General features: G+C 39.2%; 2 protein-coding genes across 2 annotated transcripts; one reads left to right on the forward strand and one right to left on the reverse strand.

The window, feature by feature from the left end:
- The first annotated feature begins 2,939 nt into the window (after positions 1 to 2,939).
- Positions 2,940 to 4,714, forward strand: LOC146326492 (N-acetyllactosaminide beta-1,3-N-acetylglucosaminyltransferase 2). Its single transcript, XM_084718355.1, has one exon. It carries the CDS (start codon positions 2,975 to 2,977, stop codon positions 4,367 to 4,369), a length of 1,395 nt encoding a protein of 464 aa, XP_084574481.1. The 5' UTR covers positions 2,940 to 2,974; the 3' UTR covers positions 4,370 to 4,714.
- A 4,478-nt stretch (positions 4,715 to 9,192) lies between these two features.
- Positions 9,193 to 12,395, reverse strand: eif1ad (eukaryotic translation initiation factor 1A domain containing). Its single transcript, XM_084718776.1, has 5 exons — positions 12,218 to 12,395; positions 11,714 to 11,832; positions 11,097 to 11,205; positions 10,365 to 10,473; positions 9,193 to 10,220 (listed from the first exon to the last, which is right to left on the reverse strand). The coding sequence occupies exons 2-5, from the start codon at positions 11,798 to 11,800 to the stop codon at positions 9,965 to 9,967; spliced, it is 561 nt and encodes a 186-aa protein (XP_084574902.1). The 5' UTR covers positions 11,801 to 11,832; positions 12,218 to 12,395; the 3' UTR covers positions 9,193 to 9,964.
- Positions 12,396 to 13,970: the final 1,575 nt, after the last annotated feature.

Here is a 13,970-nt window from a genome sequence, read left to right on the forward strand (position 1 = left end):
AGGCAACTATTAGGCTATTTACACCTGAACCCCCCTTAGTTTAACCATAAAGAACGGCAAATTCTATGAATGTAAATGGGGGTTGATGAATGGGTTTCAGTGGGGCTGTAATGCTGCTGCTGCTGTCATTTCTTGCTGAGAGGTGATTGAACTGAAACCGGTGCCACCACGGGCCAACCACTTGCATCACAAACAAGAGTGGGTTTCACAAGACACAAAACTTTCATGCAGCCAGACACTCGACTCCAGGCATGTCAAGCGTCCTGTTTTACCTGATGAGCGTGTGTCTTTGGGGTGATGAGGGTCGATGATATCAGAGGAATGAAGAGGAATGTTATCACTTTATATACAGAGGGGGAGGCTGCTCACCTGCCAGCTCAGCGGTTAATTTGTGTTTGAAAGACAGATGTGTTGATCAGCCGTTAGACCTGTTCTGAGCAGGTTTCAAATTCCATTCAAGTTGGCAGATGAGTTACTGGCTGACATTCACAGAGTTACAACTGTTTTGAGGCAAATGTGCAGCCATGATACTCTCACCTGTTATGGGAAAAGCAGGTAGAATGATAACATCAGTGACAACAGATAAAGACCCATTTGTTTCTTTATCAGACCAATTACAGATCGCTGCATACCCCCCCGTTCATGACTGATTTCTCCTTCACTCGTCACAACATGTCAGTCCTATTTGCTCTCTCTCAGTCAGTGGGTGTATCCCTTGTGCACACACACACACCTGACAGCCTGCGTGTCCTTTAAGTAAAGCTCCTCTGTGCAACTTTTCATCATTGATCACACAGTCCTCCAGGAACTATGGCGGCCTAATCAGTCAACAGGCCAGGTGACTTTAGAATAGGACAGGAAAGACGTCTTGAGTCATCACCACGCTGACTTTATCGTGTCTGTGGTTCTTGTCAGAGGGGGAATCTTTCTTTGATTTTTACTAGCGTGGACCATCGGATTTTACTATCAAAACAGAGTCAGTATTCAGTGAAGGAGGGAGCCTTCACTTAAAACAGGTAAGAAAACTGCTGACTCTTGTAATTGTGTAATTGTGTAATTACTGTCATTAAGATGTAATAACTGAACTGTAATTATGAAATTTAGATCATTATTATTATTATCATTATTATTATTATTATTATTATTATTATTATTACTATCATTGGTACTACTTTACATTAGACTACACCAATAAAAAATTTACAGATGGTTTATAATTAGGTTACTAATTAGGTTGCTAACATTTTATAAATCATTGATAAGCTGTTACAACACATTAGATGATTGGGGCTTGCCAAATAGTGAGCCCACATTTACTTTTAGCTTTAAGCCTCAGATCGCTGTGCTTACTTAGCTTACTTTGTCTTCTCCATCAGCAGCCATAACACCTGTCATCACGTATTTGTTACTAAGTTACTGGCATAAACTACCATCAGCACGTCTTAATATTTGCAAGTTCAAAGTTTCAGTTACATATCAAATTACCAGATTCATTTACCCTTTGGCTGTTTGGCTTTGGCAAAACTGTTAACCGTGACATTTTCAACATGCGCCATTTTACACTTTACAGTAAAGCTCCTTTTTGGCAGTTATAACTCATTAGTGAGATTAATTAGTAATAAGCAGTAACTGGATCTTGCCAAATAGTGGTCCCACATAGATGTATGAAAACTGTGTTGATAATTGTCCATTTCTGATTTATAACATTTTTACAACCTAATTATTAAACTAATTATAAACCATTTAAAAAACTTTCATAAGGGTCATGTTATTGTAAAGTGGTGCCGGCTCTATAGAAACCATTTTTTCATCACATTAAATATAGTCATGGTTGAAAGTTCATTCCTGACCTCAGGACCAGGTCCATTTAGTTTCTCATCTGGAGCTTTGAATCATATCACATGACCTTCCTGCACAGATGGAGTGAGCTCAGTTGTCATGGAATTGCAGATGAAGAAATCCTCAAACAAAAGGAAATGTCAGCATTTATGATTCCATTGTTACGGGGCAAAATTCATCTCCTGATGAAGATTACGTGATACAATTGAAAACTCTGAGATTGATTGGTCAGTGTTTAATCATAGCCTTATTCTCTCCAAACTTTGTCTGAATTGCAAACTTTCTTCGTACTTTTAGTACGTGCTGCAGCTGTTCTTACACACTATGCACTGTTGCATGCAGTATGCAACTGGGCAGACCGCTTCATCATAAAATTTCACCTTGCTCATGCATCAGGCATTGTCATCTATCACTGCAGCTTCTGAGCTGTCACCTGCATAGATGCATGATGGGTAGAGGCTGCATGGACTGCTTCAGCTTGTTTCTGTGATATGTCAACATCGTTGCCATATTGGCGCTGGTAACACTGACCTGCAAACAAACACATGTAAAAGAAGGTGCTGCATTTTGTCTGGATAAAAAGCACCAGAATGTTTATTTCTCAGCTGATTTCAATGAGCAACGTTTTATTAAAGATTTGCACCGGCCCTTGAATATATAAATAACTCATTGAAACGGGTTGAGAAATAAACATTCTGGTGCTTTTTATCCAGACAAAACAGCTCTCCTGTTTACATGTATTTGTTCACAGGTCAGTCTTGCCCTGTCCAATAAGGTGGCAACGTTGACATGCAATCCAAAGGTCAATGCAGCGTCTCTGTACATGTGTCTATGATCATCTGTCATGTGTCGTATCTGTGCTGTGCAAAGGATTGTGGGTCAGAATAGCCACAAATCCATGCTGACTTGCATACTACAAAATGTGACCGGATGCTGTAGGACATCCTGGTATCGTTGGCATGCTGCATTTGACATCCTGTGTATTTGCACATGCAAAATCTTTTTCTGGTATCCTACATAGTAAGGTAGTATGGATACTGGAACACACTGTCCCTCTCTAGGCATCTAGATAGATCAGTCTAGACAGGTTTAAGATTTCTTCAAACTAACATACTGTTTGTGCCTTTGCAGTTGAATGGCGCGGTGCTACTGTCGCTGGCGTAACGTGTGTATCTGTCTGTGCACCCCATGCATCTGCCTGGCCCTGCTGTTCGTCTACATTATGGTCATGTTGTCTATGAGCATGCACAGTGAAGCAATGCCAGGGATCATAGAGACGGCACAAGGCCTGGCAACTAATCGCTTTGTGGCCTCAGGAAACTGGCGTAACAAAAGCTTCGCCCCGATTCCCAAAACTTTCTGGGATCTCCACTCAAACAGGGATGCCTTTTGGAACCGGCTCCAGCTGGCCATCGACCACTATTTCAACCCCATCCTGCACCCTAACAATACCCTGGCTACATCTGAAAATGGCACTTTGTATGAGTCCCTATTGAAGCAAAGTTTCTCCAAAGTTATCATCGAGAACAGCACAAAGACAAAGTTTGACGAGCTACCACAGCAGATGCAAGATTTTGTGAGACACATTCAAAGGAGGGAGTATCAAACCGTCATCCAGCCGGCCGGAGTGTGTGGAGCTGGGGCGAAGGATGAGACGGAGCCCCCTCTGCTCCTCCTGGCCATCAAGACAACTGAGCTGAATTTTAAGAACCGGCAGGCCATTCGACAGACCTGGGGCCAGACGGGATGGATAGCAGGACAGAGGAGCAACATCAGCGGAGAAGAAGGTGGAGGATATGTCCGCCGGGTGTTCCTGCTCGGCAAAGAAGACCCTGATGAGCTTGGGGTGGATTTATCCGAGTTACTGCAGCTGGAGAGCAAACATTATGGAGACATTCTGCAGTGGGACTTCAAGGACACGTTTTTCAACCTCACCTTGAAAGATGTGCTCTTCTGGAGCTGGTTTTCACGCTCCTGCAGCCGGACCGTTTTCGTCTTTAAGGGGGACGACGACGTCTTTGTCAACACCCCAAAAATGATCACCTACCTCCAGGACCAGCTGGAGAGGGCACAGGCCAATGGGACCATAGAAGGTTTCATGGCTGGTGACGTCATAGGTGCGGCCTTACCCAACCGAGTCAACGACTCCAAGTACTTTGTCCCAGAAAGCTTCTACAAGGGCCTCTATCCCATGTACGCCGGCGGAGGAGGGGTGGTGTACTCAGGCCTGCTGGCCAAACGTCTACACAACATGTCTAAAAGGGTCCACCTGTTCCCCATCGACGACGTTTACGTAGGGATGTGTATGATTCGGCTGAATGCTGACCCCATCCACCAACCCGCCTTCCTCACCTTTGACTTTCCCAAAGAGGAAGGCGGGGATCGGTGTTCGTACCACACGATCCTACTGGTCCACAAACGAAGCCCCAAGCAGTTAGTTAAACTGTGGGCCAACCTGAAAAAGACACAGGCACAGTGTTGGAATGTGCCCCTGAGAACAGAAAAGGAGGAGGAGAAACCAAAACTGTGAGACTGTGAGACTGTGAGACTGTCCCCCAGTGACTTCTAGTGAAGTTTGTCCGTTGAAGAATTTTGTTACTACAGTCTGATAGAAAACATGAGCTTCTGTCAGAGTTATGAAGAGGTTAAAGTGTAGTGTTTGTATTTATTCACTTCAGGCATCCATGTTCTGGGATTATATTTAATTATACCAAACAATGTGAAAACTTTTGGGTCCCTCAACATGCCAACAGCCTGGATAATATTTAATGATCATTTTCAAACTAATGGTTTTGCATATTTTGGTCCGTTTCCTACAGACCAAACACACTTTGCATAACCGCTTCACTATTTTTCTAATACGGTAACACTGTTTGAATGGTCATAACCTTGAAATGACACCTGTCGTGAACATGAAAGAGTCTGTATGAAGCTTTATGAGTGTTGTGATTATGTGTCATTCGGTCAGTTATGTCACTTTTAATGCAAAGTCAACACTGTCGATATCTTTGTTATGAAAACTTGATATTATCTAACATAAAGAAACTTTAGCTTTATGTTTTAACGCTACATTACACTGTTACATGTGGTTGATTTTGACACTGGCTGACATGAGACTGTTATAAGTGTGGCATGAATGTTTTCCTTCACCACAGATAAAGTGGTTAGACTTGTCATTAAGGTGTTGACAGAGTACATACCAAGGTGTTTTAGAGACGGTTGACTGATGTGCAGATTGATATCAAGCCATTATGGTTAGATAGTTTACTTTATTGTGGCTGGTGTTAGCTAGTTAGCTCAGTTAGCTATAGAGCTAGCTGCTTAGGCTGAGTCAGTCCCTTGGTGCCAGGAGCCAAACCCAGCAAGGAAAACCACCTCAGAACATTATTCCCTGTCAAACAGCCACTGGTCTCAGAGGCCGAGCTCTGGTTCTCCTCCCCCCCTTCAAACAGCACACTGCCATTTATGACATGAAAATGAATATTTTATGAAAATTACCTGTTTTATGTTTTGAGACTATATGACTGTCACAATCATGTCTACTCGATGTTCTGACAGTTATATCACAAGTTTTGTAAACTTCAAATCAATCAACACATACAGCTGCGTTACCACAAAATGATAACGTAGGTATGATGTGCAGACATGATGCCGTCAACAGTGTGTTCCTGAATTCATCCAGTCTGCAAGTTTAATGTCATGAGACTAAAATGAATGGATATTAATGAAGGAAGAATAATATATTTAAAAATAATAATAAAAAACTCCTCACCATGCAACAGAAAATATAATATAAAATGTAGTATACATGATTTGTCATTGAAGCAACACCATGTAATTTTTACCAAACAGCAGCATACAGAAGAGTATTAGGGCCTGGAATAAGGAAGTAAATTTTAAATTTTAAATTTATTTTGCATGTTGAGAATAAAGTCGAAATGTCAAGAACAATGTTGAACTTTCAGTGATAGTACCACACATAAGAAAAAAATAATCAGAGGAAGACTTTTAAAAAATTATTCATTTATTTTTCAGTTTGAGAATTAAGAATTAAGAAAATCCTCTAATTGGGCATTTTTTGTCTTATACCTGACACTAATACATTTCGACTTTTTTGGGGGGGCATTTCTAATCCTCTCATCCCAGGGCTCTTCCTTAGTGGCCACTGTGGCCACATGTGACAATTATAGGACAGGCCTGATGCTATCTGCTAAACTGCTGTTTCACATTTAGCTAAAATGCTAAGCTATTGTAACTGTAGCACAAGCAGAAAAGAGTCATAAAGCTTGTGAAGTGACTCAGTAATGCGTGTTATACAACGTTTAAATAAGTATTAACAGTAGCTTTAAAGCTGGTGGTCACATCAGACCAAGTAAGACTGTTGCTTCCGTTTTTATCTTTCTGAGAGGTGTGATTCATTTCTAAGAGGAAAAGTGTATTTTTCTTCTAAAAAGTAGCAAAGCCAATGTTATAAACTGCAAATGACCTCTATCTATGTACATACAGTGTCTGATCAAAGCTACTAAATGCTCTTAACTGTCAATGTAATCTTTGTTAAGATGAGTCTGAGTTTACACTGAGTCAGTAGTTGAAACTGGGATGGTCTCTGCGCCGTATGTTTAGATGAGCTGCTGGTGTCATGGTGACGTTTTAACAGTGAAAAGTTTGGCTCCACTCCAGTTTGGCCGAACATATCAAACTGTCTCGCTAAAGTGAGGGATGTATAAAACACATTCCTGTACATTTCCTTTTTTAAATATGCCAATAAACTTTCAGTACATCCTGTTCTCTTTCTGTGACCCCTTAAATATCCACTAGTCCTAAAGATAAAAGCCCAGTGGACTTATTTACATTATGCTATACTTGAATGATTAGTACAGACACTTGTACCGGTGGTGTGTGTGTGTGTGTGTGTGTGTGTGTGTGTGTGTGTGTGTGTGTGTGTGTGTGTGTGTGTGTGTGTGTGTGTGTGTTGTGTCTGGTGTGCAGAGCCCTGGGATGAGAACACACACAAAAGATGAAAAGAACGCTGTGGTCATCCCAACAAAACTGAACACAAAAGCTGTTCGTGCCTTTCTGCATCTGTGGCAGGGGACTTTTTGTCAACTGAAGGACAGAAAATGTCCAACACCAATGTTTCAACTACCAACAAGCTACTGACTCTGTGAGGCGACTTTACTGCTAATACCAACCTTTTCTTGAACATTCACCTATTTTATGTTTAGAGTTTCATGCTCTGAGTGTTTTAATTATAATAATGGTTTTACAGGTACACTATTTAAATATCAAAATACACATCTACAAGATCTATGAGAGCAATTATTAGGTATACTGAAAGAAAAGATATAATATTTTGAAAATAAAAATGTTGAGAAATTCATTTGGGCTGCCATTAATCATTATCATTATTATTAATATCATGTGCTATCATGTTCTTTTCAGTAAGGATACAAATACATCATTATCTACCCATGATAGTGATGTGAAGTTGAATGTATTACATTATAAATATGCACAATAATCAATTTATGTCTGTAGCGGAAACTTAAAACTTAAAAAAGTGAGGAAGCTCATAATTTCAAGGCAGTTTCAAGGCACTTCACTATATTTTCAAGTTTTGAATCCCAAAGAATCAACGCTTTGAGAACGTTTTGAAACTTTTAAAATAAACTAAGCAAAAAATAATCTTTTGTTGAGATAATTTGCTTTTCTTCTTTAGACAGAATTGAATCTTGTGAGTTTTGAAAGCAAATGACCGTCCTTGGCTTCTCTGCTTCTTCCTCTCTGAAAAAATGTTTAATAAAAACATTTTCAGCAAAAATATTTCACATAGCAAAGTATTTTCACAGCATTAGATTCCTGAACATATAAAACCGCTGAGATACTAAGACAGATACTCAGCACTGTCTTGTATTTCAAGTATCTTGTCTGACTAACTTGAAGTTTGCTGAGTTTACGTCCGTACCTCAGGGGCAAAATGCATCGGGTAAAAGGTTGCTGTAGAACTGGTTCCACCGGCAGGAGAAATAAATTGCTCAATGGATACTGTGAGCTCATGTTTTGGGAATTTCTCGAAACACATATGGAAAAAATTGTTTTTTTAAGCTCCATTCTTGAATTACTTATGCAAAAAAAAACATTTCATGGGTCGATGATTCTCTGAACGTGAGACAAAAAGATTCTTTACAAAGACGTGGATGTCACAGACGGGGTGACGTCAAGTCAAAGTGCTGCAAAAGCACAGCTCAGTTAATGATGAAATAAACCAAAATAACCGACAAAGGGGTAAGGAATGCCAGGAAAAGACGAGGCGCACAGCAGTCCCAGTGACCAACATGATACAGGGTCAACTGAAAGAGAGATCATTTTTGACAAGATCTGTCAGTGACAAAGTACCAGACTACCAACAGAATTTCTTTTGAAAATAAAATGCAATCAGTCAGAATTACAGGTGTGGTAAAGAGCTGGACAGGTAAAACTGGAAGTGTGTTTAAATCGTCACCACTCCCATCTATTCAGTCAAAACAAACAGATAAACATGACATAACCATTTTGAATGGAAGCCAGAAACCAATGTTCTGCAATTTTATCTTTCAATACCGTTATCACAGTCAGGTTGCTTCCTCTTTAACACATATGTTCATTAGAGATCAGGGTTGCCATGCCGACATGCACAGGTGGCATCAGTTGTAGGGACTGACTGAAGACAGAAAAAGTCTTTTTTCACGCTGATGAAAAAAGACTGTGTGTGATGATTCCTGTATCCATTTAATGCTATCCTACAAATTTTAGCCACTGGGTGGAGCAGTCAGCTACACGTTTACAACAGGAACCCAGTAACAAGTCCACATTACTGATAAATACATCAGGCATCTCAGAAATTCCACTGACTTTCTGATAGAGATAAGATTCAGATCAGTCCATGTTATCTGAGGAAGAGTGATCATATTCTCATAATAATTTATCTTATCTCTAAAAATCAGCCTTTTATTTTCTTGAGATACCAAGATAAATTAACTCTCTGTAACAAGAGAACAAGCTTTGTTATCTTGAAATAATTCATTTCCAGGGTTCAGTGTATGTATTTTTTCACTTGACCAGCTGGACAACTGGGTCAGAAATCTATTTACCCCTGAAGAAGGTGATTTGTCAAACCAACGATACTCAGTTTAACATGATAACAAACGAAAAAATGCAGGAAATCTCTATATTTGAGAGGCTGAAAACAGCATTTTCTGCCATTTTGAACAATTAATTATCAAAATATTATAAATGGCATAAAAAATGCCAGCACGGTTGATCTCGGCTTCTGTAATTTTGTCAACAGTGAGGATGATTCATTTTTGAGTTAAGTCATTTTTGTGATTTTCTAACATTTATTTTGTCCTTTGGAGGAGGATGAATAGATGAAAGCAACATGGCTGAGTGAAATATCCCAGTCGCAGGAGCGGCAATTTTTTGATAAAGGTAAAATATGTCATAACAAACCACGCCAGCATTGTGATACTACAGGCCTATGCCTATTCTTCAGACATAAAAGAACAAGCATGTTCAGTACAGACCCCAGCAAAAATTCACATAATCAACATTTTTATATTTTTGTTCAGTGAAAATGAAATGCAAACATTACCATTCCAACTGTGTCTCATATTGCAATCATAATATCTGTCAAAATAACTACAGTATTTTTTGGCATATCCTACTGCAAATGTGTTCGGCCTGGGTACAGAGTCCCTGTAATGTACTGGCAATATAGAAATGGCAGCACTGGAGATCAGAATATGAACATGATTGAGTTTGTGAGAATTTTTCATTAGGACACTGAAAATGAAAATGTGTGTTACAGAATTTCAAACATTGGGAATCACTTGATTTGTCTGCAAGTAAATTTAAACATTACTAATTTATTTGTTTGAATTCAACAAGCAAGACTTCTTCTGCTCCATTAAGTTGAAGTCCAGTCAATGAGCCCGGTCACTGAACATCTACAACAGGCTGTCACACAGGAACTGCAGAGGGAGCTGTTGCATCAAACCAGTCAGTGATAACAGCAGCACAGCAGAGGACACTGTCTCATGACTTCCACAGCCCGCACTCTCGATTGTCCGTGTCCTCGGCTCTGCCACTACGAGCCATTTTCTGTCCTTTCCTTTTTGTCATCGTCCTCTTCTTCCTCACTGTCCTCCTCCTCCTCCTCCTCACTGTCCTCCTCCTCACTCTCGCTGTACTCATAGTTACAGCGGTTGGTGTTTACAAAGAGGTCGCTCTCATCATCCTCAGAGTCGCTGACGTCCTCATCTTTCTCCTCCGTCCTCTCCTCTTTTTCCAGCTGTTTGTTGGTCTTGTCCTGCTCCGACGGCTCTTCCATAAACCCCTCAGGCCTGGAGGACGTCAAGGAAAAACCACAACACACTTGATTTAACTCAGCAAAATGATGCTGGCTGTATGAATTGTGTTTAGAGTGTGTGTGTGTGTGTGTGTGTGTGTGTGTGTGTGTGTGTGTGTGTGTGTGTGTTCCCACTCACCACTGCTGTTGTTTCTGCAGGTACTGAATGTGATCTTTGTAGAGAATGAAGGTGATCTCTGCCTTCACCTTCTCTCCTTCCTCAATAGGATCCACAATCACAAAATCACCTTGGAGATCAAACAGCAGACAGATTTTAAATGTGAAGCCCAAAAAATAAAGTTATGGTTATTATAAATGCAGAGATTTAAGTCCAGCCAGTATTTACAAATACAGTAGTGACTGATATTGGCTTATATTTATATCATATCAATATCTATTGAAAAAGCACCAAATGCCAGGCTACACACGAGCTGGACAGTCAAAAATCAATCCAATGTATACAGACATTGCAGTAGCACATGCAAGCACTATAAATGTTGGGAAATATATCGCTATAGAAGGTATCAGAAGGCCAAAAGTGCATTTTAGAGCCTATATGAAATGAAAGAACCCATTTTCCAGCTGCATGCATCACTACAGACAATATTTCAGTGATTCACATCATCAAGAAATCAAGTGTGCAAAACTACACAGTCAAATATTCACAACACTTATGACTGATAAAAACTTGATGTATATGGTATTCTTCAGTGAAGTGCTGCCACTTGTGTCCAAATGAAACAAGTGGCAGCAGAGAAGAGTAGAGAAGACTGCAGAAATGCTGCTGCAGCATTTATGTTTTCTAGCTGGTTGACTGGCACTGAATGATCTTTGTAATAATCTATAATTCAAACATCCCATGATCAATTACCTCTCTTGATCCAGATGTTCTTGCGGAACTTGGTGGGCATGCTCACCAGGAAAGTCTCGCCCTGGGCCGTGACAGCTTCATGGAGGTTGTTACCACGGCTACCGATAACCTTTGAGTGCACAGGTATAGGATGGAGACGGGACAATGATTCGCTGTTTACTGAAATGTGGGTGGTTGTTTACATTAATACATTAAATACAATGGATCCTATATTTACCACCCTGATTCCAAATAAGCTGGGACACTGGGTAAAAAAAGAAGAAGAATGCAAACGATTTCTGTGTTTACTGACAACAATTGAGATGTGTTCCTGAGCCCATGTAGTAACATCCTTTATACAACTGTGTTTAACAAGGTGGTGAACCTCACCCCACCCTGGATTGTGAATAACTGAACCTCTCAAGAATGGCTCTTTAATACCAAATCGTGACTGACACAAATTAACCTGTTCACCTGAGGGATGTGACTGAAATGCAAACAGGTGTTTTTTGACCTTTCCACAACTTTCCCATCTGTTGTTGCCCCCAGTCCTATCTTTTTTTTTTTTTTTTTTTCACGTCAAACAGATTAGCCAATTCTCACACTCTGTTATGCTGTGAATCAGGGCTGTTTCTCACCTTCACAATCTGCTGGTTTTCTGTGGGAGTTACAAAGTCTCCTAGAACCTCCTTGACAACGTGTTTGCGTTTGGTGGCCTGTGACATTATAAACGGTGAGCTTCAGGTGCCTTCGCCAGCTGAGAAGAAGAGAGGAGACTGTGGTCAAAGTGCTGAAAAACAGTTAAAATCTCTATTGGGAAGGAGACGGTGAACTAAAACGATTCGAGATTCGAGATTCGTCAAACCGTAGAATAAAACTCAAAAGCGCAAAAATCACATTTATTAGTTAGCTCTACCAGTTAGCTTAGCAACTTTATGAAACTTTGATTATGATGACTGGACGAGTGACAACACTCCCAGTTTCAACAGTTAACTATAATAATTAGCTTGTTCGCCAGAAACGTGAGCAAATAGCTACTTTGTTACAATTAATAACATTACAAATTATATATTAGCTGACTAAGCTAACATCAGCTAGCCTATCTCACAACGTATCCCTACATTAGCAGGTTACATGCTAACCTTGAAAGAAAGAAAAGAGTAACTGGGAGTCTTCGTAGCACGATGTCTCTCTGTGCAGCTTGACAGCAGCTAAACCACTTCAGAAAAAAAGACACGTTGAAATATTTTGTGAGTAAAAATGAACCACATGCGGTCCTGTTTTCTGGCAACACCAAAGTTTTCACTTCCGTTATCCAGTGGTCTATCCTTTTCAAAATAAAAGCTGTTGTCTATTTTTTTTTTTTTTCTTTAGCTTTAGGACAAGTGGCCACGCAAAGAGGGCTTAAAATGATCATTTCAGATTTTAAAAAGTGGGCATTAGTATTTAACTTAAACACTAATCGCTCTTCACTGTCTGACTGAATCGGTGAGTCATAATTATATAAAATATATATTTTTTTGTTTCATGCTAAACACAGTCGTAGTTCTTCCGTGTCAGTACCTTTGCATTCTGGGGTATGGAGTTTTCTTTTTTCTTTCAATTTGAGCAACGTTCAAGAGCACTAATATTCAATAGACCAGCTGTTCTCACATGCTGCACAAAGTTACATGGATATCAAGGTTATTATAGCAAACTAAAACTAAATTAAAAACTAAAACTAGGTGTGAACAAACATTTTAGTGAACTGAAATAAAAACAAAAACTAGATTAACTAGACAACTAACTTTAAAATAATAAATACAGGAAATGTCTTTAGTTTTTAGTCATTGTCAATTTGGTCAAATTTGTCAACACAACAAGCATAGGGAGGCACTGGTGCATGTTTACTGAGACAGGCATGTCCACATGACTGACCCCCATCTTAAAACTAACGCTAATACTGGAACTAGTAAAAACTGAATTGAAACCAAACCTTTTTTTTTTTAAACAATATTTAGTAATATGAAACAAGTAAACCCACTCTTTAATGTCAACAATTTCCACCGAAACTAACTGCAACTTAACTGAATTTAAACCAAAAACAGAAATACCTCTGGTTATAAAATAAGCTTTTCTTTATTGTTATCAAAATGTCTCAAAACATAAACAGTTTTTTCTTAGGACCAGTGAATTGTAAAATACTTACAGGCAGTGTACAAAAGGGTCCAGTCACCATAATAGCAGTGTATGTTCAGAAAGTAAAATTGTGTCTCCCTTTACTATCTATGTCCCTTTAGACATTTTAGTAATTTGACATTCATTGTGGTTTATAAATTAAGTCTCTGTATTGACAGTAAAATCACAACAAAATTTATGTTGCATTTATTTGTATTTTCAACTAATAAAGTTTCATTATATTCCAGTGTATTTAAAAAAGGACACCATAAACAGGGAACAGGATTCCATTTCTTCCAATTCTTTTTTATTCAACCTTCACTCATTTTTCTTTCAGCAGTTTTTACAATTGTATTGCAGTTATATAGTTATGTGCAGACCAATATAAGGTTAAACCCCATCTTTCAAAAAAAAAAAAAATCCTCTCAAGTACTACATAGCATTAGCACGAGCACTGGTAACAAAACATCCAGGAAAACTGACAAGAAGATACAAGATGAACTAGAATTAGTGCACGCTCCAACATGGGCTCAGTCGCTGTGAGGAAAGACGAGTTAAAACCAATACTGCCTAAAACACAGCAATCATTATGACCTGCAGGTCTAACGGAATGAATGCACACATTAAATCTACTTTAAAATTACTATAAAATTTCTCAGCAACGCTAGCTTTGTTAAAGCTGGTATGTCTTTAGTAAAATGACACAAGGTGTGAGGTACGAATAAGAAACACTACTCT

Source organism: Lutjanus erythropterus, chromosome 5, assembly GCF_056507025.1.
Source record: "Lutjanus erythropterus isolate fLutEry1 chromosome 5, fLutEry1.hap2, whole genome shotgun sequence".
Lineage (NCBI taxonomy): Eukaryota > Metazoa > Chordata > Actinopteri > Lutjaniformes > Lutjanidae > Lutjanus > Lutjanus erythropterus.

What these genes read in the sequence shown, in the direction of transcription:
- eif1ad (XM_084718776.1), bottom strand. Translation starts at nt 11,800, where the DNA reads ATGTCACAGGCCACCAAACGCAAACACGTTGTCAAGGAGGTTCTAGGA. An exon ending in AAAACCAGCAGATTGTGAAG is followed by an intron (nt 11,206 to 11,713) that starts GTGAGAAACAGC and finishes GTGCACTCAAAG; the next exon opens with GTTATCGGTAGCCGTGGTAA. An exon ending in CTGCAGAAACAACAGCAGTG is followed by an intron (nt 10,221 to 10,364) that starts GTGAGTGGGAAC and finishes GACGTCCTCCAG; the next exon opens with GCCTGAGGGGTTTATGGAAG.
- LOC146326492 (XM_084718355.1), top strand. Translation starts at nt 2,975, where the DNA reads ATGGCGCGGTGCTACTGTCGCTGGCGTAACGTGTGTATCTGTCTGTGC.